General features: G+C 49.1%; 6 protein-coding genes across 6 annotated transcripts; 2 read left to right on the plus strand and 4 right to left on the minus strand.

The window, feature by feature from the left end:
• Window positions 1-370: 370 nt before the first annotated feature.
• On the minus strand, window positions 371-1,447 carry Pdw03_2988 (P-loop NTPase; the record flags this gene model as incomplete). Its single annotated transcript, XM_014677160.1, has 1 exon — window positions 371-1,447. The coding sequence occupies one exon, from the start codon at window positions 1,445-1,447 to the stop codon at window positions 371-373; it is 1,077 nt and encodes a 358-aa protein (XP_014532646.1).
• A 947-nt stretch (window positions 1,448-2,394) lies between these two features.
• Pdw03_2989 (Major facilitator superfamily domain, general substrate transporter) lies at window positions 2,395-4,639 on the minus strand (the record flags this gene model as incomplete). Its single annotated transcript, XM_014677159.1, has 9 exons — window positions 2,395-2,771; window positions 2,834-2,893; window positions 2,949-3,230; window positions 3,287-3,344; window positions 3,411-3,830; window positions 3,894-3,998; window positions 4,047-4,187; window positions 4,243-4,326; window positions 4,397-4,639. The coding sequence occupies 9 exons, from the start codon at window positions 4,637-4,639 to the stop codon at window positions 2,395-2,397; spliced, it is 1,770 nt and encodes a 589-aa protein (XP_014532645.1).
• A 1,902-nt stretch (window positions 4,640-6,541) lies between these two features.
• On the minus strand, window positions 6,542-9,094 carry Pdw03_2990 (N,N-dimethylglycine oxidase, putative; the record flags this gene model as incomplete). Its single annotated transcript, XM_014677158.1, has 1 exon — window positions 6,542-9,094. One exon carries the CDS (start codon window positions 9,092-9,094, stop codon window positions 6,542-6,544), a length of 2,553 nt encoding a protein of 850 aa, XP_014532644.1.
• A 1,219-nt stretch (window positions 9,095-10,313) lies between these two features.
• On the plus strand, window positions 10,314-11,221 carry Pdw03_2991 (Translation initiation factor IF-2; the record flags this gene model as incomplete). Its single annotated transcript, XM_066100349.1, has 4 exons — window positions 10,314-10,641; window positions 10,693-10,976; window positions 11,036-11,116; window positions 11,198-11,221. The coding sequence occupies 4 exons, from the start codon at window positions 10,314-10,316 to the stop codon at window positions 11,219-11,221; spliced, it is 717 nt and encodes a 238-aa protein (XP_065955749.1).
• A 1,030-nt stretch (window positions 11,222-12,251) lies between these two features.
• Pdw03_2992 (uncharacterized protein) lies at window positions 12,252-13,151 on the plus strand (the record flags this gene model as incomplete). The annotated part of the gene is made up of 5 exons (XM_066100350.1): window positions 12,252-12,275; window positions 12,340-12,444; window positions 12,631-12,738; window positions 12,803-12,863; window positions 12,955-13,151. The coding sequence occupies 5 exons, from the start codon at window positions 12,252-12,254 to the stop codon at window positions 13,149-13,151; spliced, it is 495 nt and encodes a 164-aa protein (XP_065955750.1).
• Window positions 13,152-15,969: 2,818 nt separating this feature from the next.
• Pdw03_2993 (Acyltransferase 3) lies at window positions 15,970-17,526 on the minus strand (the record flags this gene model as incomplete). Its single annotated transcript, XM_066100351.1, has 3 exons — window positions 15,970-16,673; window positions 16,728-17,355; window positions 17,413-17,526. 3 exons carry the CDS (start codon window positions 17,524-17,526, stop codon window positions 15,970-15,972), a joined length of 1,446 nt encoding a protein of 481 aa, XP_065955751.1.
• Window positions 17,527-17,579: the final 53 nt, after the last annotated feature.

A 17,579-nucleotide genomic window follows, 5' to 3' on the forward strand; every position in this document is an offset into this window, starting at 1 on the left:
GGGTTTGATCTTATAGATGCTAATCGTGAATTGATTTAAACACCCCCCTCTACCTCCTATAACTGGAAAGAAGCTTCAAAGACTGGTGGGAAAATCCGTTATTTGGTTGCAAGTCGCTACAATCCACTGCTTCACAGTGTGGTCGTCACTAACCGGTTCTGCCCTGATGAGTGGATTGAGAAATCGATAAACATTCGATTGGCGAACCCTTTGCTAATGGAAAACTGATTATATGACCCATAGGGAGAGATGTAAAGGCATTGACAAATACCGCTTCAATGCAATGATTCACTCCTCAATCTTCCTCCGAAAGATAGAGATGCCAAGATGTACCTGAAACCGCGAAATCACAACTGCATGACAACTCGGTTCATACAGTAACTCGGTTCGCCTTCAAATACTCATAGTCCGACATGGAATCTCGAGTAGCCTTCTCCAGCAGCTCGGCAACCTCATCTCCAAACTCGACGCGCCACTTGGCAACCTCCGCATCCACGTCAACCGATAACGGAGCTTTGTCCTTGACAACACCTGTCGACTCCGCCAAAGTCGAAAACATGATCGAAGAAGCATTCCGATGCAACGTCAGCTCCGCAGGCTCACCATAATCTGCACTCTCAGGCGTCTCGTTCACAGACTTCTCGGAGCTATTCCACTCAAACTGCATCGAAGCAGTGTTTAGGCCAGTCTTTTCACAGAACTTAACCACAGCACCGGGATGATGGATAATATCATTGGCATCGACGACCAAAGGCGTGACAGGCTCATCCGGTTGCTCAAGACACCAGTCAAACAACTTCCGGGTCCATTCCAAACTCATATTCGTGAACGACATTCCCTTAATATCGTCGTCGTCGATGAAACCGGATTGAGACAACTTCTGCATAGCACGGTACATCGATGGATAAGCTAGGGCCGGGTGACGGATGATGAATGCTATCTGCCAGGTGCGCAGGTATTCATCCGGCAAGACGGTTTTGTTATTGGCAGAGAATGTCTGCGAGGGACCATATTGATCCGGCATGGATACGCGAAACTCTTCCAGTTGTTCGGGCGAGGGCATTGGGGCGCTGCTACTAGGGCTGGTGAAGAAGCCCGGATTGAGGAACCAGAAGGCGTGCTCTTTCGCGAACATAATCTTGTTCTCGGAGCGGGCTCGGGTCGAGTAGTCTTCTAGATTGTTGAAGCACCGTTGAATGATGGCCTTTGTCTCGCTCCTTGCGTCTGTTGTCCATTCGTCTAGTGGCTTGTCGACGCGACCGTCCCTGCTGACCGTCATAAAGGCATCGTAGAAGAAATATCCGCCCTTTTGGCTCGTGAGGACGTTGGGTTGGTTGTGGATGTTGAGGATCTTCAAGAAAAGATTCGAGGCGGTGCGAGGTATACTGACGAGAAGGACTCGGTGTGGTTTGCCGTTGTTCTCCGGTACCTCGGTAGCGATAGCCATGTTGATGGATGAGCGTGATACGTATAGAGTGTGGTGAATGGGTAATTAAGCTTAACTCACGACGATGCAATGAGCGTGAGAAGAGAAGGCTACATTCAGGAGTCGGATGGCGTGATCTCAGTTAAATAGATTCGAGAGCAAACAGTCAGGCTCTCTTCCAAGCCTCTTTGGTCCAACTATTCCTTTCCGCCTCCTTCTGCATTCAAGTGGGTCGAATTCTGGCATCCGTATGGGTGGTTGAAATATGGACGGGGGGCATACGCGCATGGGAAGTCAGACTCGGTATTCTTGGCCCCGATTGGTGTTGGTCGGTGTGTACTAACTCCGAAGAGGGGTCAATGGTGAAGTTCTTCATTGGACTACATTCTCAGGAAGCAAGGGTACGGATGCATGTTTCAGCCCTCGGCCTTTGCATCGGAGGATATGATCCGTGATCACCAAGCAAGACAGGTCCAGCTCCTCCCTCATTAATAACTTGAGGGTCTTTTTTACTCTGCACCAAGAGTTTGGTGCCGGTTTAGAGCAGACAACATCTCCAGAATTGATCCGTCAAGCGTCAGTTCTCTTGAGCATCGTCGACTAAACATTGTAGCCGAGACCAGAAGTTCCCATTGGCGGCTAATCTGGACGCGAGGTTGATTCTCAAGATTGACATGTATGCAGAGGTGTGCCTTGAATAAAGACGGAGGATGAGGAGTGGAGCAGCAAAATTTGATGAGCGAGAGAGTTTTTGTATCAATTTTTTTTTTATGGCTGGTCTTGACGGCCCCATTACGGGGACCCCAATAGCTAAATTCCGAGACTGAATAGAATTACACGAACCGCCATTCCCCTGAGATCTCTATCTTTCAAGGTTACATCGTAGAAATGCTAGGCTGGTGATCTAAGACAGGGGTTGTGCAAAAGATGTTAAGCAAACCAGATTGTACGCAACCAACTCTTGTTGTTCACCTAGCGGAAAGATCAGAATCACTGCTCTCCTCCTCCGCCTTGGAAAGACTCTGCTCCTTCGTGAGGGTCGGGTTGCGAATGACCAGAGCGAATGCAATCAAAGGCACCGTCAAGCAGATACCCGTGATGCACAGCAGGCGCTGTGTCTTCTGATAGGCGAGAATGACGTGGTCTCTGTCAGGCGTACCCACAGGGTTGACCGCTGCAAATGCAAGAGGCTGGCCGTATACCTCTGCAGCCAAGGTTTCGTTGCCAAGTCTATGGTTCAGTTCAGAAGGCAAGACTTGGTTCCAGATCGCTCCTGAGATGGTGTTCCCTAGTGCACTGCCAACGTTGTAGGCGGCAAGATAGAGACCAGTAATCACAGCGAGGTCTATGGGATTGTGAGCCTTTGGGGTCTTTTCAGTATGCCAGAGTCTGTTGGGAAATACTAACGTTCGTGCTTAGACGCAACCTGGATGCTGGCTTGAGCTGGGTAAGAGAACATTCCACCCGCTGAAAAATGGGTTAGATCGGTTGAACCAGCCATGGAGCACATGTCATCACTCACCAATTCCTAGCAGAATTTGCGCACCAATGACACCAGAATGACTAGAGTCCGCAACGCCACCTCGAAAATAGATGAGGATTCCGAACGCAACCATGAAGAGGAGGGTTCCGGACACGATGAAGGGCTTCAATTGGCGAACCTTCATAACAATGAGGCCGAGAAAAACGCCTGTGATAACGGAAGTGAAACTGTAAAGAGACGTGATCCGAGTCGCACTAGCGACTGATTCGTCGAAGCTCACACAAAGCACCGTGTATAGGAAATCTCCCTGTAAGTACCACGCTAAAAAAAACCCCCCTGTTAAATCTCGGCCAAGGGTGGTATGCTGAAGGACATACCTGTATTAAGCATAACAGCGATTCCCAGGGCGCCCCAGACAGCACGGTCTTTGAGAAGCTAAAGCCGAACCGAGTCAGAAAAAAAAAAGAAAATCTTGACTGTGGCTTTGTTCATCTCACTCACATTAAATGGCAGCATCGGGTATTTGCAGGTTTTCTCCCAGAAAATCCAGACCGGAATCAGCAAAATGCCTATGACAAGTGGCGCAATTACCTTTGCTGTCTTCCACTGTGCAGTTACGCCTCCAGCGAGGGTGAATGGAACAAGAATACAGGCCAACATGCCAATCAACAAAATGTTGCCAACGATGTCCAAATGCCAGAACAATTCGACAGCCAGTTGCGTTTTCCCCAGCAGCTGGAGAGAGCTTTTGTATGATTCAAGTGCCCCAGTCTTCTTTGTGCGTCGTTGGACGACAAAAAGGACAGCAATAAGAGGGAGAGCGCACACAGGATAGATAATAGCAAACATGCCGATGCCCCACTGCCATGTGGTGGCCTTGAGAACCGCAGCAGTCAAGTTGCCGCTGATCCAAGTATTGATCTAAAACAAGGTCCAGTGCGTTAACATGTGATGGTCGATGTCTGTGGTATGTGTAGCACTCACAATAAACGGCAATGCTGGGATGTAGGAGAAAAGGAGGCGAGATCGGCTAGAGGTTACATCGGCGATTAAAACTTCAACCAGAAGCATTATACTGGTGTATCCAATCTATACAATATCAGACACAGATCAAGAGTCCCCGGGCACATATCTCACCTGGTAGATAACAGCTCCCGCAGCGAACCCTTCCACACTCGTTGCTGTTGCTTCCACAATCGTACCGACGGTATAGAAGAGAATCGAGACAAGGATCAGTTCAACTCTGCCGAACACATCTGCAATTTTTGCCGCCGTCGGCTATCGAGAGAAGGTGAGCTACTGTAATGGATTATTGGCCTCTGGGTTTCTGTACCTGTGCAGCAGCAGCGATGACAGCCCGGAGAACATTGATAGTCGCAAGAAGACTGTGTTGACCGTAACTCTGAGTAGCATAGGGCTATCCAAAACAGAGATGTTAGTTGCGTTCAGGTCGAAATCTCTTGACGTCAGAACTGCGCGATACGTACCTGGTATGTAGCACGAACGGTTCCGTCCAAGCCGTATACATAGGCGATCAGGAAAGTAGCGAAAAAGAGGCAGATCCGATCGGGCAATCGGAAGTGCGATGTTATAATTTCGATTCGACGAACACCTGGACTGCTTTGACCCAGCAGATTGACAGGCGCATCCACTGGGACGGCTTCGTTGCGGGGGTTCTTCGAGTCCCCACTAACGTGGTGATCCACGCTCATCTCATTAACGAGTGACATGATGATCGTTCAGAATAAGATCTCACGATGCAGATCACCCTACGATGTAGAGAAAGAGAAGAAGAACACAGAGAAAAAGTGCAGAGAAAAACCGATTGCCAAGAGATGAAAAAGCCCAAGATAAAAACTGCCCACTCAATCTTATCTGATGGGACTATGACCCACATGCAACCTTCCAACCTTGGAAGGTCGGACGTGCCGAGGCGCGCTAGGAGCATCTGTCTGAGAAAACAGCCATTCAAGCAGCTTATGAGCCCCCACTCTCCATCCAGCCGTGGCTCGGGGCTAACATTTGACAAAGATTTCACTCTGGGCTTGCCTAGTGTCTTGGAATTGAAACTCTTCCGGTGCACTTTTACACCCGACATTCCATCGGATGACTGCCTATTCTAGCTCCTCATGATCCAAGATTGAATCTCCGACTGGTTAGTGATCCAGTAGCGAGCGACAGCGACTTCCACGTCGGAACCATAGAGATCCTCTTTCAAACGAAGAGAACATGTAAAAAAAAACAATACTTCCATGTGACAACGCCAGTTCCCATTTTTTCCCCCCCAGCAGATAGGAAGTCCGATACAAGAGTCTGAAATTACATTGTTAAAACCAGAGGTAGACGCCAAGAGAAGGTTCCACATCAACGTAATAAACAGCGCAAAAACAAGGCCACTTGTGAAGGGGGCAGGGTATGAACTTCTACCCTTCTGCATCTCGCAGTTGCTTCTTATCATTTTATAGCTCTTCTACGCCACCTCAGAGTTGGGGCGGTAGGGATGATGATGATGTTTCCTCAGGAGCATGATCTTCAATAAATTGAAGAATTCAGTCTTCCCCGCTAAGGTGGGATCCTACAATCTCATGAGATTCTCGACCAGAAAGTGATTTGATCCAGAAATGAGATATCATCGAGATTATCCTCGTGCCTAGAATTTGATTGGACTTCAATTTCACATAGAGTTCTATGTGTATCAGTTGTGGAATCATTTTACGCTGCTAGGGATTCAAGTTTCACGCCATTGGTGCAACGATTTAGAAGCTGATGCTTGTCTGGGTTAGATTGCGCCGGGACGATATAGGTGAAGTTTTTGGGGGGATCAGCAAACCGGTACAAATCAAAAATGATCGATTTTCAGGTTCACGAAAGATTCTTTAAAAGGAGCAATCTGCAACAGAGGGACGGAGAACTTCGGCGTCCCCAGGGTGTAGCCTATTACATAAGAAAAATGCCACCGGGGCACCTGGCGTGGCAACCTGCCCCCACACCCTGTGGTGGCTGCATCCGCTCAATCTTGGCTCGAGACACCTACTGGTGGAGGTTCATCGCAGTTAAAATCTGATACGAAGAAGCCCCGGTTCTACATCCAAGTCCCCTCGTCAACGATCTCAAGGACGGAAACATTCCCAATCGGCGCTCTGTGATATGCCAAATGCCTGAAAATATCTGTGAAGGTACAGCTAACGTGGAGGCACGCAAAGAAGCTGCGGCTTTCATCTCCATCCCCCCTCCCCCCCCTTGCTGTGCGGAAAATGACCTCTGTCACTGTGAGAAATTAACGTTCTATCATCAAAGTCCCGTCCACCTGTCAATACAACAGCTACAAATAAAATAAAATTCCGGCACTTATTCAGGGCAATCAAATTTTATACTACTAGTCGTAGGATCTCTCTCGATGACTATACTAGCGATTGTAATTAAGCGGATGGTGGTTGACACACGGAGAGATCTACGTCTTCCCGTTCAGGGCGTGCACTATTCGTGTCTTCTCCGGAGTGCCTGTTTCTTTGTTTATTTTATACTCTGCCTTGGATCGGAGGATTTTGGGAAATTTTGGGGTTTTCTTGAAAGGTTGTCGGAATAAAGTTCAAGCGAATTGCCATCTTATGTTTGAGAACGTTAGGTCACCATCAAAGCCGTGACCTGAAGGGAGTGTGTAGTCCAGTTACCGAAGACAAGCTATCTTGACGGAGACGATTCATCTCGGGATCATAAAGCGACTCTGCCTGAACAGTCGCCCTGATGCGCTTTCCGAAATATTCGATCTCCACTTTCTCGCCTTCACTCACATCAGCAGGCAGCCAAGCGTAGGCAATTGGTTTGCCGATCGTGTACCCAAATGCAGCGGTGGTTACATAGCCAGCTGCTTTACCCTTGTGGAACACGGGCTCCTTGCCAAGAATCATCGAGCGGCCATCATCGATGGTCAAAGCCCGCAGTTGCCGCGAGGGTACTTGGTTAGAAAGGCGTTGAAGGGCGGCTTTTCCGACAAAGTCATCCTTTTTGTTTGTGTCCACCGCGTAGGAAACACCAGCTTCGAACGGATTGTGTTCTGTCGTCATGTCCGCACCGTAGGTCCGGTATCCCTTCTCAATACGCATTGAGTTGAACGCACTGCGACCTCCGGCAATGATTCCATGTGGCTGTCCGGCCTGCCAAATTATCTCCCATAGTCGTTGGCCGTACTCTGCGCCGGTTTGGATTTCCCAGCCTAGTTCGCCGACGTAGGACTTCCGGATCATCGTAACTGGAATACCCGCGAGAACGGTATTTTTCAGACTGAAGTATGGAAGTCCCTTGTTTGAAAGATCAACCGTGCTGATTCCAGCGATGACATCCCGGGCTCGAGGACCCCAGAGTCCGAGGCAGCATGTGCTGCCAGTGATATCGCGGACTTGGATCCAGTGCCTGGGGGTCGTCTGTTCCTGGACCTGAGCTTCTCTGGCAAGATATGCCAGATCGGTTGCAGAATTCGCTCCAACCTGAATCACATCATCATCAATTCCCAGAACAAACACGTCACCCCGAATTCCCCCGTGATCATTGAGGAGGAGGGTATAAGTAACGGTGCCTGTCTTGGTAGTAATTTCACTCGTAGTCAGCCGCTGAAGCAGACCGACCGCTCCAGGACCAGACACTTCGAACCGATGGAAAGCAGTCATATCAAACACAGCAACGGCATTCCGCGTCTTCCACGCCTCGGCAGCAGAGATAGGCGAATGAAGCTGCGCTGACCAGGCATCCCGATTGACAGGTTTCCACGACGGTGGCAGAGACTCAACAAGATCTTTATTTGCCTCATACCACCACGGCCGCTCCCAGCCTCCAGTCTCAAAAAAGATAGCCCCTAGCTCGCGCTGGCGGGAGTGGAATGGACTAACACGTAAGTTGCGGGGCGAGGCCCGCTGTTGAAGCGGGTGGATTATGTTATAGATTTCGACAAAGCTCTGCTGTCCGGTCTCACTCACGTAGTCTCTGTTGAGCTGGACTTCTTCGAAGCGGGTAAGTTCACATTCAGAAATGTCTATCTCAGATCGGCCAGTTGTAAGGATTTGTGCGAGAGCTCGGGCGACGCCTGCTGAGTGTGTAACCCATACGGCCTCGGCTACGTAGAAGTTGTCGAGATGGGATGGTTGGCCAAGAAGTGGACCCCCGTCGGGTGTGAAGGAGAAGATACCGTTGAAGCCGTCCGCGATCTCTGTACCTCGAAGAGTGGGGAGGAGGGCTTGAGACTCTTTCCAAGCCGGGCCGAAGTCTTCGGTTGTGAATTCGAGGCGGGAGGGCATATGTTTTTCATCAACGCCTTTGGGTGTGAGCCCTAGTGAAGCCGCAACGACGGGCATTGGACGGTGTCCATAGTTACCAATGCCGTACTGCCCGCCATGTTCACGGTAGTAAAGACGCTTATCCTGGTGCCGGAGGATTGGGAGTGTGGCATTCATTCCATTGAGCAAGCTGTTAACATCTCTCCCCGCAAGAGCGGGTACCACCGTGGTCTTTGCATACTGGTGCGCCAGCGGGAGTAAAGGAATGTCCACACCAACCATAGCTCCCAATTCAACGCCCCAGAACCCAGCGCAAGAGACAACAATGTCTGCGGAAATGATGCCATTTGGGGTACTGACTCCTGTGACACGACGGCCATCGCGCTCAATTCCCATCACGGGAGTATGGCCCAGATAATGAACACCGGCCTCGCTTGTTCGTTCAATGAGCAGCTGCGTTGCTCGGGCTGCTAATGCGAGACCATCAGTGGGGATGTACAAACCGCCCAAGACCATCTCTTTGTTCAGATGTGGATACATCTTGAAGCACCCCTCCGCGCTGACTAGCCGAGCCTCGATGCCCCACGATGAGGCGTATCCATGTTTCCGCTTTAGATCCTCCAGTCGTGCGGGAGTGGTTGCTACTTCGAGACCACCCACTTGATTGAAGCATTTTTTTCCATCCTTCTCTATCGATAGAAGCTTCTCGACTGTGTATCGGGCGAGGTGTGTCATTGTCTTGGAGGGGCTTGTCTGGAACACGAGTCCAGGGGCGTGTGACGTCGATCCGCCCGGCATGTGCAACGGGCCCTGCTCGACAACAGTGATATCATTCCATCCTCGAGAGACCAGCTCATCGGCGAGGTTAGTACCCACGATACCGGCTCCAATAATGACAACGCGTTTTGCAAGTGACATTATTGTATGATGAATGATGTGATGTTTTCATTAGAAAGCGGTAGGCACCTGCTCTATTTGTAAATTCACATGTTTTCCAAGTTGTACAATGTGTGACATTACTCGGACACGTATCCCCGTACGCCACATCGGCGTGCGATAACTAGGCAGTGCATCTTGATACTCCAGATAGAAGATATTACGCCCCGCACGGGTTCCGGCGATGTAAAGCCGAGAATGCCAGTATTGAACCCGGGTGTGATTCTCTGGGAGAATCGGGATGGAGGGGCATCTACTTGGCTACCCTATGTGTATTGAGATAACGAATCTCATCCGGTCAATCATCCTCGGCCAACCAGCTCGATGTGGCGCTTTTTCAGTTGACACTGGACAACATTTCCTTTTTGGGCGACCCATCCTTTTTTTGGTATGTGAAGAGGCGTCCTTATTTCCTGGATGCAGTTGGAGCCTTATGTATACTTTTATCTACGGGCTGATTAGCTCCTCATTTTAAATACGAAAATCCAGGGCTGTTGTATAATCCGCGTGGTTGTCCTGAGCACTCATACGTGCGTGACTACGCGGGAAATCAAAACATCCGCACTCGAACACCGGATGCATCGATTTTTCCATTAAATCGAGAGCAACTGTTTAGATCGATCTCGATTTTCCAAAACAGTTGATGTGATAGCTTTATAGTAGATCCGAGCTTAAGGTTCCAAGACCTAGACAACCTTGAATGTGTTCAGAAACACGTTGGATTTAACGACCGGGATCCTATTTGTTTCTCCACAGTGAGATTTGACCTAGCTACTTAAAGTAAGCAGATCGTTGATTGTGAAGCGTTGTCATTGGCAGCACATTCCAACATCACGGACGAAAATGACGCAATCCCCATTTTATGATCTCTGATTGGCCAGGATGAGAATAGATACAGGGGTGTGTTCGATGGGGGCGTAGAGCATGCAAATCGGTTGTGTAGAGTTTCCGATATCAGATCTCTCATCAGCTTCTCTATCAATACTCTGTGAATCCGGATGATATACTAAATGGCACCCGAGAACAATGTAGCCTCATACTCTGCGGGACAGATGTTTGACGTTCGGCTAGAGCCGATCCCCGAGGAACCCAACAACAACCAATCCCGGCCCTTGGAACCTTCACTCGTTCTCAAGAGAACTTCCTCAACTTGGTGACAACCGGCAATGCTGGTATCGGCAGCTTGTTTTCACGCCTCATCATGACTGAGCCTGGCGAACCCCGTGTCCCGGAGGAATCACCAACCGCAATCCTGACCGACTCCCGCCCGACACCCGACACCCGCGATGACGACAGGGAAGCATTAGAACTCCATTCGATCCAAACGCACGAAGACAACGAGCTAGACTGCTCAACCCCATCTGGCTCGTCTGGCGATGAGCATCCCGTGTCCACACATCAGACTGCGTCGCAAGCAGGTTCCCGGCGCAGACGTGAAGCCCACAATGGCCTTTGGGGCCAGATCTGTCGGTTCTGGACTCGACATGTTATTATAACTGTGCCGCAGAAAAGCAACCGAGATCATTTTGGTACGTTGTTTTCTGGCTACGCCGTTAGAGAGTTAATTGACACCACCAAAGCCCTGGAAAGAACGTTCCTGGCGTACGTCCGAACGTCCACGGTTATCGCCATGCAAGGGGTACTTGTTGCTCAACTTTTGCGTCTTCAACGGCCATCGGAAAAAGTCGATCGCTTGTCGTTTCACGAAGTGGGTATCCCGCTTTCTGTTGCCTGTCACTTTGTTGCAGTTTTTGTCGCCTTGACAGGTGCGTTTCGATTCTGGAGACAACAAAACGCGATCGCTCGTGGGAAAGTATATGCTGGGGGATGGGAGTTAAACTCGGTGGGGATTTTGTTATTCATGGTCAGTTCTATCTAGCGCAATGCTCGGCCTCTGAATTTTAATCAACTCCCAACGCACAGGTCATTGTGGCGACATTGGTTCTTATTATCATCATCTCGATCCAAGCCAATTTGAACTTCAGTGCGTTTCCTCATCAAAAAGTACGGTCATGAAATCCAGTCCGTTGTTCTGTCACACTATTCATATATGCGTTTACCTAACGAATGAGAATTTCATCCTAGATGAGCATCATATTGACCATATAATTGTCATGTCACTATTAGGTCCCCATCATCTTTTTACCTCGATTGTTGATCAAAGCTGTAACTCTATCGCACTCTTATATTTATCCCATAGCATTCCCGAGGAAATTCAAATTTTCCAATTGTCTGCATGTCTCGCAACCACGAATTCCGTGGTGTCCTTTAGACCGAAATGGTGCAGTGATCATCCCGGCATATCATTCACCTTTCTTCTCTAGATGGTGATGTCCCGCTGGTACACTATTTCGGCGCATTTGCTATGAAAGTATTACATAACCAATAACTATGAACCAAGTGTCTAATATACTCTAGTTGGTGTGCTGATACGGCGCATTATATGGGCATGGCAATGTCTACTACCATCGTCTCTTCGATAATTTAACTAGCTTCGATACAACCTCTTGCCTTGTAACTATTCAGCAGGCCCAGAGCTCAGTGGGAACGCTACCCATGCAGCGGATGACGGAACAACACTATCTGTGGTCTTTGATGTATCAGGATTCCGCCAAACAGGAATGATGCCATTTGGCATACTGTGGTGAAAGGAATTAAAAGATTTCTCAGACAAGGGAGCTTGAGATGATGCACAGAAAGCCAACTCCTGTGGCAGAAAGCTTGGCCAACGACCCTGCATCGGGTGCCACACCGCCAGCTGGGAACGCTCAGCGAGAGGAAATAAACCCTTCGGGACTTTATGACTGTTGGGGTTGTTTTAGTGTGAAACTTCAGAGTGTGTTGAAAGTCAAGGACGTGTAGGATGGAAGAGAATACTAAGTGAGATGAGAAGAAAAAGAGCGCAAAGCCAGAGAGATGAGCCCTGAGATCTCAAGTGCTCGTCTACTTTCCTCACTTCACATCTCCTCATCGTTTGCTCTCGCCATAAAGTGCCTCCCTTCTATCTTCCGTCTCTTCTTCCTTCTCTTCTTCCCTCTACCCTAACAGCAAAACACTCACAGTTTTTACTACACCGCGATCTGGACATTCAGGCTTTATTTTTGATCTTCCACATTTTTCTCTATCCTCTCCCTGAGCCATGGCTGACGACAGCCAGCACCCCGTAAGTAAAGATTCTCGTCTACTAGTTGATAATCGTGGCTCATGTGGACGCTGGATCATCACAGCAGCCCTCTCCTCAAAACACAAATCCCCTAAAATTTTCAACATTTTGGTACACAATTAATACAGCCAGCTGGCTTGAGCAGTACTACTGTCACTTCAAGAGGATGGTATCATCCCACTGTGTCCGGGATGACCTTCCCTTCTCTGGGACCCCTACCCCTCCACTCCCTCCAGCCTCTTGGAAACTTCCCGGGGAGGATCTGTGCATGTGCCCTTACACATTCTATCGTTATCATCGCAATCTACCCACCACCCCTATCAAGAATACACGGATATGAACTAACTCGTCATAGTTGTGGTGCAAATATTGTGACGTGGAGGGACACTCGGTTGTCCAATATCAAGCTCTTCATGAAGAGCTTACAAATTTCGATGCAGCTATCCAAATGGCCCAAGGGCCGGTCAGCACTCTACTATGATCTTCATGAGAAACCAAGTGTTTATATAAAGCGTTGGCCATAAAAGGCCTCTGACCCCAAGAGAGACTACCCTATTACCCACTGGGGCCAGGGAAGGCAGAAGAACGGTATGTTCTACGCAACTAACATATCCAACCTTCCCCATCCGCTATTAACATAGTTCGCATATCCTAGTAAGCAGGTTACTAACACTAGTAGTTCATCAACCCGGTGCATTTCTAGCCACTCGAGGTGTCCCTGTTCAGGGTATCAACTACCTCAAAACCCCTCCACTTTTCTCAACCCCTTCGACCCTACGCTTTGATAGATACGTTTACCAACAGCGGGCTTATTGGTTGTGGTGCAATCTTGCATGGACTCATCAAAACCTCGCCGAGGGAAACCCCACACTGTGAAGAGAAGCATTCACGGAGGATTGCAGTTTTATTTTCGCCGTATCTTCAATCGAGAATGCCTCAACCCCTGCATTTAATATCATGAAATCCGTTGTGACGTGAGAATGAAACCTACAGATCTTTGCAGCCGTAGGAGCAACTGTCTAGTCTCAAAGCTTTTTAGGGAGATCGAACCATGCCACGACGCTAAATGATATTATAGGGGCTGGCACCAATTACAGTTGATCTAGACGTAGACTTTCAAGCTTAGTATACCCAACCTTCTTAGTTGGATAGTTTCAATCATCACCCATGGATACAACGTGAAGCTAGGTGCAGTCATACGCATGACTTCTGACCTGAGCCCTGAATAGATACTCCATAGAGATTGGATTCGCGACAGACTATTTCATTTTTCAGAAACATCAGTTGACTGAACACCCGAAGACCCATCAGAACGAATCCCCCGGTGTTCTATCAAACCAACAGTAATCGTTCGAACCGCCAAATAAATCTGATCTTCACCCGTTGACGCTCGGTTCTCGGTAAATCACTCAATACCGTTTCAGACACAACATCCCGCAGGAAGTCCTGTCAGGCAAGATGATCATCCACCAAGCCCCATCCGGAAATTCGACATTTCCACCCGATCCGGCATGAAAATCAACCCTCCTATCTCTTTGGACATCCAGAGACTAGGATATCCCCCACAACCCACGCATCCTTCTCGGAGGTGACACGGTGTCAGATCGGCGGGCGATGTCTCATCTTGAAATACTACAGGCCCCCTATTCCTTACTCCGCACACTACTCGGCATACCGTATCACACGCCCCGCGGTCCCCTCCGTACCAGAATTCGGTCCGTTCGCGGAGCAGACTGGATTCCGGAGTCGAAGCGGACATTGACCGGATATCGGGTCAGCCTCACAATGCTGAACCTTGAAGGTGTGGGAGCAAGATTTCGTCCGAACGGCCCCATACTCCGTATGATGATAGCCTACATTGTATAGACCGGGGACACTGGATGTTTGTCGCATAGGCAGATGTGACAGGGAAAGGTGGACGGAATCAGACGAGGGAGGTGGAGCATTGAGACGTCTTTGTGGACACTCTTGCTGCATGGTTTCAGACAATCCGGTCTAAAAAGCGCACCAACAGAGTGGGACATGGTCATATCGGCAGTTGCTACGTATCCGAATAGTCGGTTAGTTCCTTGGCGCGCCATGGGCCGCTCGGATACTCTTGGAATGTGTAGCTTCACGAGGGTGGCCTTCTTGGCAGTGGCGATTCAGCCTTATTCCTGGTATTTGGATGGCTTGGCAGCTTTCAGGGGGGAAAAAAATGACAGCGATGGGGGCTTGTTGTTTTTGGCCCTCGTTTTTTTTTTGGTAATACAGTAATTCCTACGGAGTACATACCACGAATCAGTCCATGCACAGGGAACGATTGGTTGAATCCAGGTATTCACAAAAGCTCGGTCACATCTCAAACAGATAGGTGGCAGGATATCCTCGTTCACATGCAAATTCACACTCTCAAACAAGTCCCTAAGATCGCCCTGCTTCTTCCCCTAATTTTCTCGGTTCTAGCAACCTTGCAAGCCTCTTAAACGCGCTAATTAGCTTCGCTACACCCGGATCTTACGGCTCTTCCGATAGATATAGGGGGTTTAAAGCCCAAAGAGCTTTGTGGTGTCGAACATAGGCCTCTTAAACCTCCGTATCCTTCCGTGGTAATAAGTAAGCTGGGACTCGAGTGTCTCGGTCCCACCAATCAAGCAAGCCATTTACCAGAGAGCTACGGACAACGTAGGCGCTGCTCTGGAAGGTTGGGATCGATCAGCACGGCATTTCGATTGGTTGAAATGGGTTGAAAACGGTATGATAGAACTGGAGTACAACAAATGATTTTGTGCAGAGCAGAATGGTGAGTTAACCCGGTCCGTTGTGGGGGGGGGAAGGAATTTCATCATCACAAGCCCTTCGAGAGGGCGCGCAAGATACAACCGATCTACTCCGTACCAAAAGAGACATTTAAAAAGGAGCCACGAGGCCGCATAAGCCGACTATGCTGGTTCGCAGCAAGGGGTAAATTTCGCTATTACTCACACTATGGCGGATATTGCGCTAGTTTCTAGTTCGTCAAAGCTGGGGTCTTCGTTAAAAACAAGTTCGTCATATCTCTGTTTTGGTAATACCATGTTCGGATCGGTGAAAAGTGGGGTCCGGCGCTAACGGTCTCGTTCGGAAGACTTTTGTCGTCCCCCCCCCCCCCTTTTTTTTTCTTCTTTTGGTGAACAGGAATCGATTATTCAATAGTCAAAAATGAGACTGGAGACCTGGACACATTAGCAGGTTGTGTGGCTGAGATAATGCGGAGCACTTGCTCACAAGGTTGGTTTTGGGAATTTGGGATCTCATAGTCATTCGGGTATTGGGCTCATTGGGCTCTATGTTTATATGTACATCCAAAATTTATCCACACTCCCTGATACTTCTCGGCTTCATTGTCTCCGTTGTGTAGAGAAAATAACCCACAGTCACAGATAGTCCTCGGCTTGATTTTCTCTATTTTGGAAGGAAGAAACGCCGGAAAAATGAAGGAAGCTTTAAAAAAAAACAAAAAAAAAAAAAACACTAATCATGATCTGAACAGATGTGATATAAATAGGCTGAAAGAAACGATCAAAACAAAAATGTGTATCATAGAAACAAAGCAAATGCAAGATATGAGAAGGAAATATAGCAGTGAGATATAGACATAGGACAGAGAGCTCAGGCCGCCAGGGCATTGCTTCTGAACAATTCGGTCTGAAATCTTGACCAAAATGCTTCCAAATTAAGCTGTCTGCATAGGGATGCTAGTCATAGGCAGCGGGGGCGGGGCCTGCTCGCCCTCGTCGAACATCCACTTCTCCAATTTTTGCGCCATGCGCGCACAGAAGGGGTCGACATATCCCGTCCACAAAGTGGCGCAGAAGTAGACCAGCGCGATCCAAGTCGGGATACTGAGAGCTACGACCCAAGGTGCGCGGATGGGAATCCAGTGCGGATGGAGGGGTTCGCCGTCCTCGCCGTAGATTGGATTTCCCTTTTCGTCGACAATGTCGCCATCCCAGGGCTGACCGGTAATTCCGTAAAGCATCCAGCAGAGAACGGTGCGGAGGAGGGTGCCGTGCACGAGGTACACGGCGAAACTCTGCTTGCCGAGCCAGAGCAGGAGACGGCCGGAGAGGAAGTCCTTGATCGAGGGTGAGATGTAGATGGCGAAAATAATGAGGTCGACGCCCAGGGCGGAGTAGCGTCTACCGACGTTGACTTTTGGAGGAAAGAGGTAGTGTGATGCTTGTTCCATGTAGGTTGACCATGTGGCCCACTCTGGGTGCTCTCCGGGGTAGGAACAGACGAAGAGGCCAAGGCAGATAAGGAAGCTTGCCACGAGTTTGCGGCCCCAGCTGTGGCGCTCGACGAATTTCTTGAACCCGGTTTCATATGAGAGATCGCTGAGGAACATGCCGTAGATTGCCTGCATTTGGAAAGTTTCTGTTTGTTGATTAATACCCGGGGTAGGAATTCTGGATTTCTCAGAGGACATACCGGTGTTGGGCGCTGCGTTTTGATGGAAGTAGAGGTACATTCCCACGTAGATGGCCATGCGGAATCGGAACTTGCAGAACATTGTTGCGCAGACAAGGACGTAAACCAACATGGAGGCCTGGAGCAACGGAAGCAAAGCCCACTGGTGGTCATCGTACGCCATATAGCCAGTAGTCCAAACCTCTAGGAAAGTCTTGAACAGCCGGACAAACTCGTCCCAAAAATTAGGTTCTAAATCAACGGCTGCGTAACGGCACCACCAACAGTCGGAGCGATTAGCGGTGACAAAGGCGCCAAATTGTGCCATGACCCAGGATATAAGCAAGGCGATAGTCGCAGGGAAGATGAGGCGAGGTGGCCGGCGGAAGGCACTCTTGCTAACCGATGTAAAGGATCCAAGGATATCACCATTCCGAGATTGTTTGAGTGGCTTAAGAGCGCAAACGTAGCCAGTCAAGAAGGCGAAGATGGTAACTCCCAGACGGCCTTGCCACGGAATACGGAAGACGGGCCACTGCAGGATTCGAGGAGGTGTGTCAACATCGTCGCGAGGGGCGAAGAGGTCATAATCCCACGCTCGGGCAAGGTGAGTGAGGATAACTAGGAATGAAGCGATTCCTCGGAGGCCCTGTGAATTGAAGTTAGCAAGAAGGTTCATCCATGCAAGGCTGAGATGCGAACGCACATCAATCCACTTTACACTTTTCCGCGGATCACCTTTGATCGATGAATCTGCGGACTTCCAGGGAATAGTGTTCAAGATGCGCGAATAAATATGGTTGGGCTGAATATACTCCATTACGAGTGATGTATGGAGTGAATGAAAGCCTGCACGAGTCCGATGGAAGACTC

The sequence above is a fragment of the Penicillium digitatum genome, chromosome 1 (assembly GCF_016767815.1).
Source record: "Penicillium digitatum chromosome 1, complete sequence".
NCBI classification, from domain to species: Eukaryota; Fungi; Ascomycota; class Eurotiomycetes; order Eurotiales; family Aspergillaceae; genus Penicillium; species Penicillium digitatum.